This window comes from Electrophorus electricus, chromosome 19, assembly GCF_041902795.1.
Source record: "Electrophorus electricus isolate QZ-2024a chromosome 19, ASM4190279v1, whole genome shotgun sequence".
Lineage (NCBI taxonomy): Eukaryota > Metazoa > Chordata > Actinopteri > Gymnotiformes > Gymnotidae > Electrophorus > Electrophorus electricus.
In genome coordinates, this window is record NC_137515.1 from 15390001 (window position 1) to 15404959 (window position 14959).

Genomic DNA, 14959 nt, shown 5'->3' on the forward strand with positions numbered 1-14959 from the left:
TCAATCCACCTACAACTAAACACGATTCCTGAATAAGAGGTCTTAACAAGCCATTGCTTAGATCCAAGAGCAAATTAAATTACTAGTACAGAAATCAAGTGAAGAGATGTGACATTTGTATTTGAGTCTCTGGGCTTCTTTGGCAGCTAGCACAGCTAATGGCCTTCAAATTAACTATGGTTCTTGTAGTGAATTTATACAGAATTCATGTTATATAGCTCAAGCTTAGTGAAGCTGGAGTTCCTCTGGCAATGGATTGTAAGATTTACTGACATTCATGAAGCCATATTAGAGACTTCAGTCCCAACTTCTATATCCCAACTCGCTGAGCCAGACATGAATCTAGATTGTGCCCTGATGGGAACACTGCGTGCCCCTGAGGAGCGGTGATTAATTGAGGACCTCTCAGCAGGCACAGATAAGACCACGCAGACGCACGCTCACCACGGTGTAGCCCCAGCCTTTATTGTGGCTATCAATCAACGGCACACAAAAGTGAGGAGACGGCAAGTGGGCCAATTTCCACACGCCGATCCTGCTCATTACGGCCTATTCGGCATTGCCTGGATGAATCACCATGCAGTGATTTAAGGAGCTGGCATCTGAAATGGCATGTGGTCAGGTGTTTTGGGTGCTTTAGTCACATGTGAAAGGAGATATTGTGAGGACATTTGAGAAGTGCAAATGTGATTGCAGAAATTTAGAATTTTCAATTACATATTCTATATAAAAAAATGTGTGACCCTCTAGCAGAAACCTCATATTTCCACTTCCGCTCTAAGTTTCTGTTTCTCTAAATGTTTTTAAAGTTTAAATAGTGTTTAAAGTGTTTAATCTTCTTTTTAAAACTTTTTTAATCTTCCTAAGGTGTTCTTCTATGTTAAATACTGAGAACATAAAACGACTTTCCTCCTGGGGTCTTCACTTTGGAGAGTCTTGGTATGTTTTACAAGAAGGAGATACAAGCCGCCATGCTTGAATTATCAGAATTCACACACTGTCTACTTTGTCAGGTGTAGTGCAGCTTTGGTATGACAGCTCTCACAGCGACAAGCCAAGAACCAGTCAAGAGGGCCGGTCAGTCAGAGCACCTGTCTGGAACATCTAATGGGGTATTGAGCTGGGGTGCATGCTGGGGGTCAGGGCCTGATCTCTCCACATCGAGGGTCTGAATACAGCTGGCCTGTATAGGGGTAACAGGCCAGAGACCTCCCTCAGACACGCTTTGAACATGCTGATTCATCACTCATACATCATTTACCCAGCACATCAATCTGGGCACGGGTGCCTTATTCACAGCCGCACGCCATGCACCGGGGAAGCAGTATTATGAAGCCGTGGATTGTTCCCACACCCATGCTGGTACTTTCTGTTCCCCATTTCACACTAGAAATCTCACACAGTGCGTTTTGGCCAAATCAACCAATCCAATTATGGGAAATCAATGGTAATTAAGTGATATTCCTCATCTGAGGTTTCCATCCAATTCTATTCTAACCATAAATTGAGAGGCACTCGTTGGTAAAGAGGTAATAGTGCAATAAGGGCTACAAGCAACTAAAAAACAAAAAAGAAAAGGGAAGAAAACAGAACAGCTCATCTCTGCTCTGTTTAACAAAGTGGATTATATTCAGCTGAACCTGCTGTCCAGGCTTCCCATTGTTCCCATATGTAACAGTGAGTCTTCCCTGCACAATTAGACTCATCAAAAGCCATTTCATTACGATGCAAATTGTCACAATTACCCACTCCATGATATCCAATAAAACAATAACCTCACAGTCCCAGAAATATACATACAAATCATGTTACCATATGACATATCCACTGTTGACATGTTTTCAATAAATTCATAGAGGTTCACTCTGTGAGTTTAAGACATTGTGTAGCTTTTTTTGTTGGCTTTTTTTTTGTGCTTGGGGCAGTGGTAGCTCAGTGGTTAAGGTACTTGATTTGTAATTGGAAGCTTGTGGGTTCAAGCGGGTTCAACCACGTGGGTTCAACCACGTGGGTTCAACCACGTTGCCACTGTTGGGCTCCTGAGCAAGACCCTCAATTGCTCAAGTTGTACTTGGTCATAACTGTAAGTTGCTTTGGATAAAAGTGTCAGTTAAATGCTGTAAATGGATCCCTGAGAGCAAAAATAACTACACACTTGGATGTTTTGTTGAATGCCCTTTTGGTTTTCTTTGGTTCTTTTTTGGAGGTTTTCTTGTATCAGCACAATGGCTTCAATGAAAAGGTTACCATCTTTGAGAAAGTCCACTGAAAATTACTCTTGACATTTTAGCCCCAGCATTTTAAAAACCCATACAGTATATATTCACACTATACAACATGCTATGTTACTAATATTTTAAAGTGTTGTCTTTCTATTTCTGATCACCACTAAAAGCAATTACATGACAGAGTGAACTAAAATACATCAAGTTGTAACCTCCGACCTAGTACTCTACAGTGCCATATAGTATAGAGTAGTTTGTTTGACAGAGCCCCTCCCAGAGCTAACCCAGTCTTAGTGAGGCCTTGAACTTGGATTCCCTCACGCACCCCTCCCCCCACCCCCACCCACCCAACTGCAGCTCCCTTTCTCTTCCTCACAAAAGCGTGACATGGCTTTGGCCCTGACCTTGCATCCGTCCTGTCCTGGGAGAGCAGACACTTTCTCTCATCACGGCTCCTCTCATTAGCTGTGGCTGCGTCCGCCTGGCCCTAATGAGACCAGCCTCTAATGTAAATGTGTCGGGCAGCCGTCGGGGGGTGAAGGGGGGTGGCTGGCGACAAGGCGGCGCGTGTGGTTCGGGAGCCCGGCCGAATTACCCTGACATCCGACCAAGAAAAGACACCTGGGCCTCGCCGCTGGAGGGGTTAACTGCAGGCGCTGAGCTCCCGGAGGACCAGGCCTCAGCTGCAAGAGACGCTAAGGTAAATCCACACTGGGACAGCGAGACAGTGGTGCAGGTGGGGGGCTTCTTCCCTCTCCCTCTTTGATGAGAAAGAGTGGCTCCCATTTGAAGACATGCGAGAGAATTCAGGAGGACAGAGCGGCAGTTAACGAGACAAAGGACAGGCTGCATATGAATTTGTCTGGCATGTGGCGTCGTTTTAATTTGTCTGCGGAGTTATTCATTTGGCTCTTGCATTCTAGAAAAGCTTTATCAAATTACAGGGTGACCAATACATAACTATTTCCTTGGAAATGCTGTTTTTAGCAGAACTCTATACAACTGGTACTGTTTTATAGTTATTTATATCACAACTTGCAAATTATTAGGTAATATTAATGACCTCGCATGGCTATTACATCAAAATATATCAACCTATTTTGAAATCACATATTGGTACTTTGCTATACTTTAAAACTTTTAACAATCAGTCTGATCAGATATTTTCTGTGTGTTCTTGCCTGTATGGTTTGTGATAACATGGTAATTTTGAAAAAAGCTACACAAAGAAAACGCAGTTTCATCACAAATGTCACTAAAGTGTTTCAGCTATTTTAAACTGCAGGTGATGCGATCAGCCAGTGAGCCTAATGATGATTCACTCTGGTGTAATTATAATCTGATCTGCAATCAGCCCGTACTGCTCAGTGAATCTAATGATGATTCACACAGCCATGATAATGACCTGATCTGGAGCCAGTCGAGGGCAATGAGATGAAACAGAATTTGAATGCGAGTGTAAAATATCAGCCAACAATAATGAATTGCTGAGAAAAGGCAAGGGATCCACACCACAGCAACTGAGAGATTTTAGTAAACTTTCTCCATGTTTATAAATTAGGGCTTATATTTGTCCCAGTTTGGTTTATATTGTTTTAAATCTGTTTTAGTCTTGCTTCCTTTTTGTGAACATTTGATTATGATTCAGGGCTTGCATGAATCATGTTGAGAACTGTTGAGAGGACGATCTTGACAGAGCTCACATTATCAGCACTGTGGGTTGAAGCACATCTGGGACACCCCAAGGGGTCAGTCAGTTTCCAAACACCTATGCCTCCTAGCAACTTATAGAGGATCCCTGTATGTATGTATATATGTATGTATGCATTTATGTATTCATTTAATATACTTTTTAAATGCTACCCATTAAACCACACACTTATTGGTTTTCTATAATTGATTGTGGACTGATGTTTGCATTGCTGTTTGGAGCAATATACTGATACTTACTGATCAGTATAAATCAATCAGTGCTAATTAGACATTCTGCAAATATGCTTAGTGAGCTTTCCAAAAATACAAAGGAATTTAGACTGCCAATCCTCAAAACATCTTTCAGACGTGAAACGCGCTTAAATGGTCCACAATAACTTTGCTCAGATAACAAACTGGAAATACCAGGCACATCATCTTTCCAAACGCCCCTGAATGTTAGAGAAGCTCATTAGAATTTCTTCTCACACTGTGTTATAAAAAAGCCTCGTGCGTGCAGACTTCTCTGAGGTGGTGCGGGGCAGTGGCAGAATTTCACTACGAGGAGAATTGCGTGTGCTATGCAACCGATGTGACCTGACTAAGAATAATGCCAGTTTAAGCCAGGCGGCGAGCAGTTCTTCAGAAACAAGGCCGGTTCACACTGCCTCAGTCCAGAGCGTGATACGGAATCGTCCCTGCCTCATTAATCTGTAGGTGTGGCAGTGCATAGCTGATGGGTATAATTTGCATGACATGAGATTCTCATTTAAGATTTGCATTCACAAATATTACATCAAATATGCCATTTTGCAGAATTTGTTTTCACAGCTTTACAGGCTCAGTATATTTATATTATGCAGATTCCTTTTTAAAAAGGGGGTTAATAGGATAGGGGCTGAACTCCTAACAAATGAATAGAATAAGATAGAATAACATTGTCGATCCTTTACTGCTGTGTGAGTTTCTGTGGGGTCTAAATTGGTAGTATGGCTGCGCAGGTATGCAGTGCTTTCATGAGTTGGATCAAGTGTGTTAAAGTAGGGAAAACTGGAAACCATGCCGGGCAGTGGGGAATGCAGCTCCAGACTGGAGCTGAAAAATATGATGTTTGTTGCAACATAAGCCCTTCTCACACAAGATTGTTTCAGGGTATTATGGTCTCTCATGCACACTGACAAGCAGAGAAATGATGTGTAAGATATGTTCCTTCCAGCACAGCTGCCTGCCTGGATATTTAATGTTTAAAGGTTATGGTGTCTCTTGACTCTTCATATCCAACCTTTAGTGGACACAAAACACATGGAAGTTGTCAGAACATGCACACACACACACACACACACACACACACACACACACACACACACAAACACCAAATGACCCTGTTCTTCCAGGTTGCGACCTCTGACCCTATACTGCCATGTGTTTCTGTGTTGGTCAGCTGGCAATGCTGACCCAAATTGAGCTGTACTCCCAGCAGGATAACAATGACGACTCTTTACCACAAAGAACTTACCAAAATGAACTCAAAATCACAATATTTCACTCATCAGTGACCACTTAAGGGAAATCTTTGTACAGAGATCTCACTCACACATCAATCCACTGACATCAAGTAAGGTGAATCCAGCAGATGTGAGGTACCCTTTAGTAGCTGTGCAAGCATGCATTCATAAGTGCAATATAGTTGTATTGCTTGTGGTGTTGTTTTTTTTAGTTGTCACATTTAGTTGTAGCTAAATGTGTATGTGTTAAAATTGGATTGAATAAAGTTTTTATTGTGACAATATAGACCCTGGAAAATAGCTAGGCAATGTTTTCAGACTTTTTTTCATTTATATTGTGGGCAGTTTATCTGCAAAAGTGGAACAGTGTTTTTAAGTTCACAGGAAATGCCTTAATGAAAGTCCATAACAATCCTACAGCAATTAAACGTTTAATTACATTTGGCTGAAGAGTAATGGCTTAAAATGGCTTTCATGTTTGGCAACTCCTAGCATCCTTATTGTCATGGTTACCCTGTCTCGTGTATTTGTTTTGCTTCCGTGCTTCGTTTTCTCCATCCTTCAAATGTAGCACCTGTGTCTTGTTAAATGCTTATTAGTACATATATTTAAACCCTGTCTTGCTCCCTGTTTGCTTTGCCGTTCATTGTGTTATGTCCTAACCGCTGTTTGCGGTAAATGGCCTCTGTGTTAATTCTAGTCGTTGTTCGTTTCCAAGCCTCGTGTTTTCACTGCCTGTTTGTTATCCCTAGTCTTTGTTATTTGTTCTTATCTTTGCTTGTGTTTTTGTTATAGTCTGCTTCCCGTGCTTTATTTAGTTTAGTTTAATTATATATATTCCCGGTCTCTCCGCATTGGCTCTATGACCCTGGCCTGTTATAACGATTATGATTCTGGATTTTTGCCCATAATAAAACTCCCTCCTACTTTGCTGATTGCAAGCTGCATGAAATACATTTATTCAAGTATCTTGACAATATTGAAAAAAGAGCACTTAAATATTTTGCATCAAATCAGACAAATTGTTCTATGTAAGCCTTTAATGTCACATCTCCAAAAGCACTTTTTAAAGAAGAAGCTGTCATCTAAGAGTCCATCTTTACTAGCACAAGATTGGTGTTACCAGGCCTCACAATGGCTGCATCCCATCCATTCCTGCTATGCCTTGACATGCACCAGCGATGTCCCGCTTTTACTACCATGTTCAGCAAAGGGGTAACAGTAATTAAAACCCACTTAATTCTAACTTTCTAAGAGTACACTGTTCTTCGGTAGTCTATTAATCATCTTTTTAAAAACAGAAACAAACTATTTTTGAGTTTTCTTCTTTATATACTCATGTACAAGAAATGTAGGCTATTGTAATTTGTTGAGCCACTCCTAATGTGCTTGCTGGAATCATCAGGGTTGCCATGGCCAAAAAGATTTCCAGCTCAGTGTCTGCTTAAAACCTGCCCAACAGAAATTGAAACTAGCCCAGAATTTCAAAAGCCAGTATATCTCAAAGAACTAAACGAACTAAAAGAACTACTGTGCCTTTAGCATTTTAACACCCCAGATTTGCACAATATCACAAATGTTAATGTGTACATAATGTTTTATAGGACCTGTCACTGAATTGATTAGCTTTGTGCATTTGGATCTGTGTATACTTATCTATTTCTTAGAAAGTCCTTCCACTATACATCCAAATTATCAACAGTTAAGAAGTCTGCAACAGTAAGCAGTAAGCTGCAACTCTGCCATCTTAAACGAACCGTATGGCTGAAACGATTCCTCGAGTAAATCATCGATGCAGATTCTTTGCATCAAAGCTTCTTTTAATCCACCCACAATATCCCTGCGCCCTTTTGTGCCTTGCTGGACCTATGTGGCAAACCTCCAAACACGTGGGAGCATACCAAAACAACGTTAAAGCGAAGTGATATTGTAGAGTCTAGAAAGGCGGACAGTCCGCGCCATCATGCATGGGTTATCATCGCAGTGACAGGACCGGCTCACACCGCAGGGTGACCAGGCATGACTCGGGAGGTCAGGCAGTCATGCTGCTGCTGTTTTACGGAAGGTTAACTGGCAAAGTAGCTAGATCACTAACTACGTGAGATTGTTTAACTGTACTGGAGCGATTTCTCATCATGGCAGAGATGTCAAATGTTTTACGTTTTTATATATATGCAGTAGGTATTGTAGCAAGTGGACTGGAATACGTTGCGAAATGTATGAATTGAATGGATGAATAAATATCCTATTAGTTGTCAAATATTAGTCAAATGATGAACTACTCTGAACGGACGTTCAGCACATATCTTGAAAATTTTTTTAAAGGTGACATGAAAATATAATAGATATATATTTTTTTAAATATGAAATGAATAATTTTTGAATGTACTTATTTTTTGCATTTCAGAAACTGTTTTGACAGATGACAGATGCTGTATGCAATTTAAGCAATAAAAAATTTTGATTTTTAAAAAATAAAACAGAAACCAAGTTGTTCATTTTAAGAAACCTGTCTTATTCTTATATTTAAGAGACTGTCTTATATTCCTTCTTATATTTACATATTTACTTTTGCTCTTTAATAAAGCAAAAGCATTCTTATCCGATTACTCGGTCAATCGATGAAGTAATCTATGCTCGAATACTCGATGATTAAAAGATTTCATTACTGCAGCCTAACGCCTGAGTCAAGAGTTCTGGCATTAGAGGATGATGTAGCATTCTTGTGTGCTTCTACTCCGTTGTAGAATGTGCAACTATATCAGTGTGAAACATTTTAGATCCACCCCATTAAATCTTTTGCTTTCTCCCATCCTTGCAATACTTTTCTTATATTGTTTCCCATTTTCGCGATAAATAAAGGATAATGGCGTTAGCTAAATTCACTTCACCTAACATTTGTACCTTGTCCTCTCTCTCTCTCTCTCTCTCTCTCTCTCTCTCTCTCTCTCTCTCTCTCTCTCTCTCTCTCTCTCGCTGGGTTAAAACAGCGGAGCCGGCAACTCTAGGAATCGACCACATTAGTGATAATGTGATAATGACGCCTAAAATGATGAGGTGAGACGAACAAGGACCCGTGTAATTATTCAAGATAGTAAAAATTTCATTTGCTCCTGACAAAAAGAGCAATGCAGCTTGAAACTTATGTCCCTCTTTACCTGATGTCCCACCTTTTATTAAAAAAGCTTTAAAATATTTGGCTTATAGACTGTAAAATATCTGCATTTATTTGTAACTATTTGTAACGCGCATGTTTCTTTGAATAGGCTTTTAGAAAGATGAAAACCACTTCACCCACTACTGGACGAAAGGTTTAGTAACTCCGCCTAGTGGACGAAAGGCGAAAAGGCCATAACATAATCTTTATGTCATAAACTATATCTATCTATATACAACAAGGAGAAAAAATTAAATAATAAGTCTGTATTTCTGTCATAAGAGTAAACTTGGCTTGTGCGAAGGATGACCAAATACAAACACAAACAACCTTGTCGTATTTACTTTTGTTTGATATCATGTTTTGTTTTGTTGTTGTTTTTTAATACTTTTCAAATTACAGTCATTGTTCGGCAGCTCTGGAAAGTATTTTTTAATAATTTTTTACAGTGTCCTGAAATGAACTCTTGATTTGTAAGCGTGCCGCGCGCCCGGCACGCTAGACGAGGCCGCGCGCGTAAACTCCCTTCCCCCCTCCCCTTAGCAACAGAGCAACAGCAAGATGGCGGCCCCCAGTAACGCGGAGCATTCTCCCGAAATATCGGTGCCGCTGAAGATACCTAAAACCGAGGTCCCGTCTCCAGAATCGGAAGATTTGAGTGACAGCAACCAGTACCACTCTAATTCCTCCACGCCTAACAGATTTTCACCTTTGAACGTGGGCATTTCCATATCGGGGGTCGCAGGCCGAAGTGGAACGGCCTCTGCCTCCTCCAACAGTTTCACCGTGTGCCGGGGCATGTCGTGGACCCCGTCCGAAACCAACGCTCTCATTGCTGTGTGGGGCAACGAAAGGTTAGCCGAGGCGCGGATGCAGCAGCTGGAAGTAGCAGGGACGGTGTTTTCTGGGAAAGCACCCGGGCCGGCCATGTACGAGCGTGTGTCAAGAGCCTTGGCGGAGCTGGGATACGAAAGGACCCCGTCTCAGTGTAGAGAGAGGATGAAGGTAAAGAGCTCGCCAGTGTTACCGCCGACCAGCCTACACCTGGTCGCTTTTCGGGTCAAGACAGCAGCTGTGTTTGGAGATTTGGCCGTCGATCCTGCTAGGCCTGATGGAAAGTCATAATCAAACCATGGGTTAGAGACCCGGTTTAACGTAGCATTTAACGTTTAACTAGCATGCCGTTATCCCCATCGCTGTGGCTGTAATGGAGTGCTGGGTGCTGATTTTAGGTCTCTGTCGCTGTCCCAAACATCAGATATCTAGGCATATAAGGGAATGTGTTCAAATGAAAGACTTGCTACTTTCTTAAGTCATAAATCAGCTCTTCTCAGTGTGTCAGTATTGCTGTTTACTAACAATATTCAGCCATTACCACAGCTAACCCAGTAACGTGATAATAGTGTAGGTGTGTACACTATGTGTGCTATACTGCATTTCTATTAAAGATTAGAATATAGTTTGTGGTTTGTTACCTCGGGATGGCAAAGCTTTGGGAATGCAGAATGTTTTTGTGGTCGACCGCAGACCCTCCGGCGATGCTACAGCCGCGTGAAGGAGCATGGCATCGGGAAGAGGAAGAGCAGCTACTCCATCGAGCAACTGGAGAAGGTGTTCGGCCAGGGCGGCTGGGACTCACAGAGCTGTCAGCCGGTGCTGATCAACAGCAGCGGCCTGTACCAGGAGATGGAGTCGGACGGGAGCACCATGGAAGACTACCCTCAGGAGGACTGGTGCAACCAGGACCTGGCCGCTGCTTTCCAGGAGGGCGAAATAGAGGCTGGTGAGCAAGACCAGCTGTGGTCGCATGCCTAAGAACTACAGGCTGCACTCTCGTTTAGCTGACCCTGTGCAGCTTACCAAATGAAGTGAAAATCAGTGCTGTTCCTGAAGGTGCAAAAACAACTTTCCCTGCCACAAGGTGCACCACATGTACTGTGCTGATTCAGTGAATGACATATGACAGTATGACATAAAAAAAATCCTTTATCCTGGGATTCTTTATTTACATGTGTGTGGCAAATGTGTAATTTCTATTTGTATAAATTAGAAATGTCATTCATATAGAGAAAATAATCTTTGAGTCCTTACATTTTATGGCATTCATGTGAGTCCTTAAAGTTTATTAAAATGTCACAGCTTATCAGCATGTTTACATAATTTCATATGAAGTATAAATGTCTCATTTTGATGCACACACCCATGTTCTTTATCTTTCACAGAGGAGATCCAGCTTCCTAAAAACAGAATTTTACAGTTAAGACCAGAGGCTTCAGAGCATACTCAGTAAGTAAAGAGCACATGAAAGTAATGAATAAGGCGCACTCACTCTCTTTCCAAAAACCTTTCCTCCAGCTGTGGCTCACAGTGCATAGTAGTGTTGATGTGATCTGATGGAAAGAGTGCCTTATGGGAAGCAACTCAAGACTTCATCTACGTGCTAATCAGCTTTCCATTTTGTCTTTGCACCTTGTGAGTTTTTATATATTAAATGCTGTTTTGCTTAAAACCCAGCGGTGTTATGAATCCCTGCAGACGACAGGAAGTGATGCAGAATGTGATGCGCATCCTGGAGTCCGTGGAGGTCAAATGGGAGCACTTCCAAACATGGACAGACTTTTCCCGCCTGCATCTCTCCAACAAGCTGGCAATCTTCGGTGTGGGTTACAACACACGCTGGCGCGAGGAGATCCGCTACCACTACGCCGAGATCAGCTCCCAGGTGCCTCTGGGAAAGCGGCTGCGTGAATACTTCAACCCGGAGAAGACCGAAGGCCGTGTCATCATGACCAAGGTGCAGAAGATGAACTGGAAGAATGTTTATTACAAGTTCCTTGACATCACTATTAGCGAAGCGCGCTGTCTGGAGCTCCACATGGAGGTGGACTGGATCGCCATAGCGCAGACCGGCTCCACGGGCTGCGGTGACGGCTCGCAGTACCTCCTTCCAGGCGGCATCCCGAAAACATACGGGTTGTACGCCATTGGCTACGAGGAGGGGGTGGGCTCGAGTGCAGAATGCGGCAGCTCGCCGGCGGGAGTGCAAGAGGCAGAGCGTGTTGAGGACGAGAAGAAGCGAAAGAAAACATCAGCCAAAGTGACCTACTGCTACCTCGGCATAGCGGAGGAGCGGACCCTGCAGCAATGTCTATTCCAGCACTTCCAGAGCTCAGGCAAGCACTGCAGCCGGGCCGAGCCCTCCGCCATCAGCAGGTTCCTGCAGGAGAACTGCTCCACCCAAGCCAAGCACAGCAGCTCCTCACCCCCCCTGCCCATCTACATTAAATTCATAGAGGTCGAGCTAGACTTTCTCTCTGCTGGATCCTTGGTGGAATGTTTAGAAATTGCAATCGGGTATCCCTTAAAGTTCAACAAGAAGGACACCTTGTAACTGCGACTTTTCACTGACTTGGCCTAAAATATGTATTTGACTAAAGTCTGTGTTGCACGACCATATTGAAGCAGTCTAGACATTGCTCAGCTTACAAGCTAGACTTTTCACACAGAAGGAAATAACTGAGTGAATTCTAGAACACTGGCTGAATGCAGTCTGGATTGTTTCAGTGTGGTTTTGGGGGTGCAGGTTGAACGTTTTCAGGAAGTTTGATGTAGTAGGCTTTATCAGGGAGCCGTGGGCCTGTTCAGGTTGGAATGAGAGAGAGGGTGGCATCTAGGAGATGCCCTCTCCATTTTAAAACTGCCTTTATTTTTATCTCTTCTACCAATGCATCAGAGTGTGTTGGGACAAAGGCACTTTTAATTTCCCATAAAACTCTGGGGGAAAATGAATCTAAATGCAAAGTTTATCGCTATAGAAGTCTATATATATATATATATATATATATATTTAAGAATATCGATGTTGTCAAGCATTCCAGCATTTCCAAAAATTGCATTCAAAGGACATTTTCAGTATTTCGATATTTGTTTATATATGTTTTTATTTGTGAATTCACAGTGTCTTTCTGTATGATTGTTTCCAGTTTACAGTATTGTTTACATGTTTGGGAGAGAAAAAAAAAACAATAAATGGGGCACCTTTCACTCATTTGCCATTTATTAATGATGTTGAAGAGAATGTTTTCCTTACATATTTGATCCAAGTTTACTCCCTGCTCTTTTTAGGCTTGCTCTTTTTTTAAGAAACATTTTGATTTATGTTCTTTTTTTTATTATTTGGTTTCGTTCAAATATCGATCTTAAGACTCTAAGTTATACAAAACAAAGTTGCAAAAAGCTTTTAAATTGCATTAACTATTGTATAGACTATGGGAAACCTAATGTGTGGAGGTTTTTTTTTTGTTTGGTTTTTTTTGTATGATACCCAGAAATTAGTATTCATCATGCTACCGCCAGATGGCAGTAGAAACGCGAGTCAATAGCCCCTTGATTCTGAACAAATTGTAGTGAATAATTAACTATTTGTGGCTACCTTCAGAAAGGTGTATTGTGTTAAACCCAAATGGGCTGAACGTCAGTGTTGATAAAAGAGCTATAGAACCTCTATAGTTAACAATTGCATTCTTGTTCTTGTTCATTGCATTTTTCAGTATAATGGGATATATGCATTTTCTGCACACATATGAGATAATATTGAACAAAAGCCTAACAGACAGAAATGAAGGTAGTGCTTTTGTTTCTTTTAACATGTGCCAATAGACATCAATTATTCAAATACAGTCTGCTTTCCCTTTTAAAGGTGCTGTGCAAGGCAGGTCACTGCTCCAGAAAAGGCCCATTACTCTCACAAAGTAGGATATTACAGTTACATCAGTACACTTACACAATAACTAAGCCTTTTTATCTAGTTTGGGTAGACCTTTTTATTGAATAACACCTTAATAGGTTAATTAGACCCTTTCTGCAGGAACCTGTGAACCTTTCTACATAGTTTAAAATGAATGTGAACATACAATTAAGTCCATAATCTAAGACATGTTGTTTATATATATATATTGAAAAATAAAATGTAATAATACATGGACTATTTTTCACTGTAAAGTTTACTGTAAGCATTCAACCATTTATAGTGCAGTATAATAAACAAGAATTAGCATTTCTGCTCTGCTATCCAAGCTCAGAAAATGCTTTATATATTTGTAAGTATGATAAATATATAATTTTTTAGGTTGTTATAAAAGTCTTTCAGATTTGGCCGTATCATTTCTAAAGCTGTTTATGTTGAGATGATATTGTGACATGGTATCACCTGGACAACTCATGGGTCATGCATATTTGAGCTATAAAAATATGTAAATGTCTTCCTGTTCTGGACCAAACACGTGAGAGAATGACATATGATTGGTGCATTTCATGCTTGCATAAGATACTGTACTGACCATTGCTCCAAAATTATGCCCTACCTTGTAAATTTTATTATATAGGTTTGGAGAAGAATCAGATTGTTAGTTTTTTATAGTAGGGATAAAAATGAGTAGTGTAATAAATTAATGGGGTGAAAATGTATTTACCTTGCACCTGTAATAAACAACATGAAACTAATTTCATTCATATAAATTTTACCTGTCAGGTATTTTCCCTTATAGTATAGAAGCTCTTACTAGTCACAGAATGGTAGAACACTCTTAATCATGCTTAAAGGCACTTTATACTGAAACTATCGCTAGTCTGCTACTCTCCGTTTTCCCATTGTGTTTTTGTGCGCTGCAGACGTGGTAAGTGACCAACATTTCAAACATGAACTGCACCTAACCACACTCGAGTCCTCTGCTAATAGCCAAGTGGTCCAACTGCATCATACTGCATCAACCTCAGCCCTGTTTCTATGGCAACTAGCCAGTCCAGAGAAGGGGATACGAAGAGTTGCCCACTTCTAAGGGCCTGCTTTGTCTTCGGGTGCGGCTGTGTAGCCAGATGCGCTGGTGGACCCCCCACCCAATTGCCTGTTCAGTTTCAGCAGCCTATCCATTCAGGAATTTGAGAGGAAAGACAAAGTAAGTTCTTGTGCTTTAGGTTGCACAGAAAAAGAGCAAAAAGTGTTTGTATAATAATAATAATAATAATAATAATAATACATAGTATTGAAAGATGCTTACAATAGTCAGTAAAAAGACTTATAAGACAGCATGTCCAGTATACATAGCATTTATGTTTGCATGCACTACGCGTAAAGTGTTTTTAGTCTATAATGATTTATTTATTTGTGCTACTTTTCCGTGTATTTAATTTCTTACATTTTAAAATTTTAATTCAGTCAGTCTTCTTTGTTAAAGGTTGTCGGTAAGTATAATACAATTACAAAAACAAAACAAAACAAAACAAACCTACTAAATATAGGAATAAAACGTAAAATAATGTAACATTATTTACAAGAAAAGAAAAACAAGAAAAATGTGTCGCGCACTACTTTTGAAAGCTAA

The 14959-nt window shown here is 40.9% G+C and overlaps 1 protein-coding gene across 2 annotated transcripts; it reads left to right on the forward strand.

Moving 5' to 3' along the window:
• The first annotated feature begins 9091 nt into the window (after window positions 1-9091).
• On the forward strand, window positions 9092-13264 carry msantd2 (Myb/SANT DNA binding domain containing 2). 2 transcript variants are annotated; one of them, XM_027000544.3, is made up of 4 exons: window positions 9092-9584; window positions 10107-10362; window positions 10802-10865; window positions 11094-13264. In XM_027000544.3, exons 1-4 carry the CDS (start codon window positions 9141-9143, stop codon window positions 11968-11970), a joined length of 1641 nt encoding a protein of 546 aa, XP_026856345.2. In that variant the 5' UTR covers window positions 9092-9140; the 3' UTR covers window positions 11971-13264. The 2 variants fall into 2 exon arrangements, with proteins under 2 accessions (XP_026856345.2, XP_026856346.2); XM_027000545.3 differs by having other exon boundaries at window positions 9093-9584; window positions 11115-13264.
• Window positions 13265-14959: the final 1695 nt, after the last annotated feature.

Bases quoted from the DNA above. Each gene is read 5' to 3' on its own strand.
- msantd2 (XM_027000544.3), top strand. From the start codon at position 9,141: ATGGCGGCCCCCAGTAACGCGGAGCATTCTCCCGAAATATCGGTGCCG. The intron at 10,363-10,801 runs GTGAGCAAGACC...TATCTTTCACAG, and splicing joins GGAGGGCGAAATAGAGGCTG to AGGAGATCCAGCTTCCTAAA. The intron at 10,866-11,093 runs GTAAGTAAAGAG...CTTAAAACCCAG, and splicing joins GAGGCTTCAGAGCATACTCA to CGGTGTTATGAATCCCTGCA.